The 3,341-nt window shown below is 41.3% G+C and overlaps 1 protein-coding gene across 1 annotated transcript; it reads left to right on the plus strand.

The window, feature by feature from the left end:
- The first annotated feature begins 2,138 nt into the window (after positions 1–2,138).
- Positions 2,139–3,083, plus strand: LOC142471002 (olfactory receptor 5V1-like). The gene has a single exon (XM_075577802.1). It carries the CDS (start codon positions 2,139–2,141, stop codon positions 3,081–3,083), a length of 945 nt encoding a protein of 314 aa, XP_075433917.1.
- Positions 3,084–3,341: the final 258 nt, after the last annotated feature.

Here is a 3,341-nt window from a genome sequence, read left to right on the forward strand (position 1 = left end):
AGAAGTCCTCGGAAAAGCAATGTGTGAGAGGCAAGAGAAACCTGATTGCCATTATTTGGAGTCAGAAATGACTTCCACTTATGAGACATCACTGGGGTTGATGTTTGGCTTCTTCTGGATATAAATAGCGTAAGTGCAAATATATATGTTTTCTGCTGTTCTGTCTCTATCCCTAATCTGTTTTGCTTTAGAAAAAATAAATAAATTTATATACACTGTATGTATATATATATATATATATATATATATATATATATATATATATAAATATATATATATACATATACTGATACACAAAGTACACTATGCTTTATTTACTTTGTATTATATATATATATATATGTAGCCATGTGTAAAATTGGTGTACATATCTCTTTCTCATGCTGGCAGTAAACCTGGTAAGTATGCAGGATTGCCAGCAACAATCATGGAGGTTTGCCCTCAAACCCTGGTGAGGTGTCATATGTCCCAAAGGAAGTGACAACATGCTTTGTGTCCACGATTAGTGACACAGAGGGTGTCTGTTTTCTCGAGGTGATATAAGACACAGAACTGCCTAAAGTTAGGAGTTCAGTTGCTGTTGCTGTTGTTGTTCTGACTGTTCAGGAGAGTCATGTGGAGGTCTGCAACAGTGTTGCAGTGTCTGATGCAATAGCTGTGAGTCTGTGCAGCTCAAAGCAGAGAGACAAGCTGGTGAATCTCCCTAAGGTGAGAGGTGGAGAGCAACTCTATTAGGAGATTAGGAAACTTCTAAAGGGATGCGCTGTAAAGAATGAGCGGCTAGGACGACCGCTGTGAGGGGCAGTCTGCCTATGAACCTGCAATAAAGATGCCATTATTCAACAAAACCCTCATGTGTGAGTGTGGAGTTACTCAGCAGAGGAAGGCACCACAAAGGAGTTCCTCATCAGATCCATCTCCCTGCGGATGCAGAGATCCTGATGAGGTGGAGGCGCTGCACTGGATATAGGTAGGACTCAAGTACACTACCTCAGCTGCCTGTCTGCTGATATCCCAATACCAACATCATGCGGGAGACTCAGGAGTCCTGTAGCCAACAGGTGCACCACCAGACACATCAATGTAATGGGGACTGGGTAGACCACAGGGGCCAATCTGAGATTGGGTGGGTCAAAGAGGGTCCAGAAAAAACGTTACATGTATATATATATACAGTAGGGCCCCGCTCATACGGCGGGTTCCGCTCCAGGCTGCCACTGTAAAGCGGGGCCCTACAGTACTGTATTGTACCTATGAAAACAGAAATGCAGAGTTGTAATCCGACTGTTTCGCTGACAAATGGCATCTGATAAGGACGCTCAAAACTGTTGCTTTGTGACAGCCGGATACTCAGCTGCTGAGCGCGTCATGCTGAAAATTGTCCGGAAAAACGGAACAAGCGCCAAACCTTATGAATATGGGTATACTTTGGGAAATGCTGTATGAGCGGAACGCCTTAAAGCAGAGCACTGTAAAGCGGGCCCTACTGTGTGTGTATATATATATAAACCATAATACTGAGTTAAGTTATGGTGAGTAAAAAAAGTGACAAAAACCCTCCACAGGAAAGCAAATATGCAAATATAGCTGTATGCTCATCTGCATGTCTTAGGCAGGTCTGCAACCCCGCCTTTCCCCATTATCACCCAGCATACAGCACTTCCACTGCAGCAAGGGATTCTGGGAAATGACATGCAAATGAGCACACAGTGTCACTTTTTGCCTCAATAACCATTTTTAACATGGTTCCCTATAGGCTTAAGCCTGGCTGTGCTCAAAGCTGTGACCATGCAGCAAGCTTAAGCCTATAGGGAACCATGTTAAAAATGATTATTGAGGCAAAAAGTGACACTGTGTGCTCATTTGCATGTCATTTCCCAGAATCCCTTGCTGCAGTGGAAGTGCTGTATGCTGGGTGATAATGGGGAAAGGCGGGGTTGCAGACCTGCCTAAGACATGCAGATGAGCGTACAGCTATATTTATATATATAATACAAAGTAAATAAAGCATAGTGTACTTTGTGTATCAGTTATATATCAAGGCTTTTATGTATTATATGTCTGAATAAACTCTTTCTCCTTGCAGCACGAGAACAGATATTTAATTTGAAGATCTCCTTTTCCTCTAACATCCCACAATGCTCCGTGGGAATCAGACCACAGTTACAGAATTTCTGCTTCTGGGATTTCCATCCACTCACAACTTCAAGATCTTACTCTTCTTTGTTTTCCTTCTGATATACATTTGCACCTTAGCTGGAAATGTCCTGATCATTGTCTTGGTGTCAACCAGTCCGACGCTCCGTACCCCCATGTACGTCTTTCTCAGTCACCTGTCCCTGTCTGATATCTTGCTAACCACAGCTATTGTGCCTAACATGCTATATGTAATAATGGCAGAAGGGGGCGTTATCTCTCTCATCAGCTGTATCACTCAATATTTAATCTGTGCTGTCTCCTTAGTGGCTGAATGTTTCCTCCTTACCGTGATGTCATATGATAGATACCTGGCCATCTGCAACCCATTGCGTTACTCTGCTATTATGGACTTTAATCTTTGCTGTCAATTGGTTTCCTGGTCTTGGTTCTTAGGTTTTATGGTAACACTAAATATGGTTATTTTGATTTGTTCCTTTCAGTTATGTAACCCCAATGTCATTGACCATTTCTTCTGTGATTTAACCCCTCTCTTAGAACATTTGTGCTCAAACAGATTCATTGCGGAAACAGTATTATCTTTTATAGGCATTCTTTGTGTTATTCTCCCATTCATCTTCATCATTGTGACTTATGTCTGTATCTCCCTCACCATCCTCAGGATCTCCTCCCCTAGTGGGAGACAGAAATCCTTCTCTACCTGTAGCTCTCATCTGGCTGTTGTGTGCTCATATTATGGGACACTGATTGCTAAATATGTGGTTCCATCCAAAGGACAGTCATTGACTGTAATGAAAATCACTTCTCTTCTGTACACAGTCATCACCCCGTTATTCAATCCCATCATCTATACTCTGAGGAACAATGAGATCCAGGCAGCTCTGTGGAAATGTATCAGTATAAGGCTGCAAACATATTTTGAGTAGCATGAGATAAACTACAGTAGGTCAATTCTGTCGAGTTGTGTTCAAAGCGGTAAAAATAACATCTTCACTGAAAGATATAGTAATTGCAGAAAGGATACCTCTTAAAAACTGTAGTTTTGCTGTTACAGTATATTGACATTAAGGAAAATATGCATCAATGAAGGTATTTCAGCACCATTTTTCTCCTCAAGCAATAGTGCTAGATTTGGACAGTGATAATATAGAACTGAAAGTATAACAAGATGTATAAACATAAAT

The sequence above is a fragment of the Ascaphus truei genome, chromosome 20 (assembly GCF_040206685.1).
Source record: "Ascaphus truei isolate aAscTru1 chromosome 20, aAscTru1.hap1, whole genome shotgun sequence".
Classification (NCBI taxonomy): domain Eukaryota; kingdom Metazoa; phylum Chordata; class Amphibia; order Anura; family Ascaphidae; genus Ascaphus; species Ascaphus truei.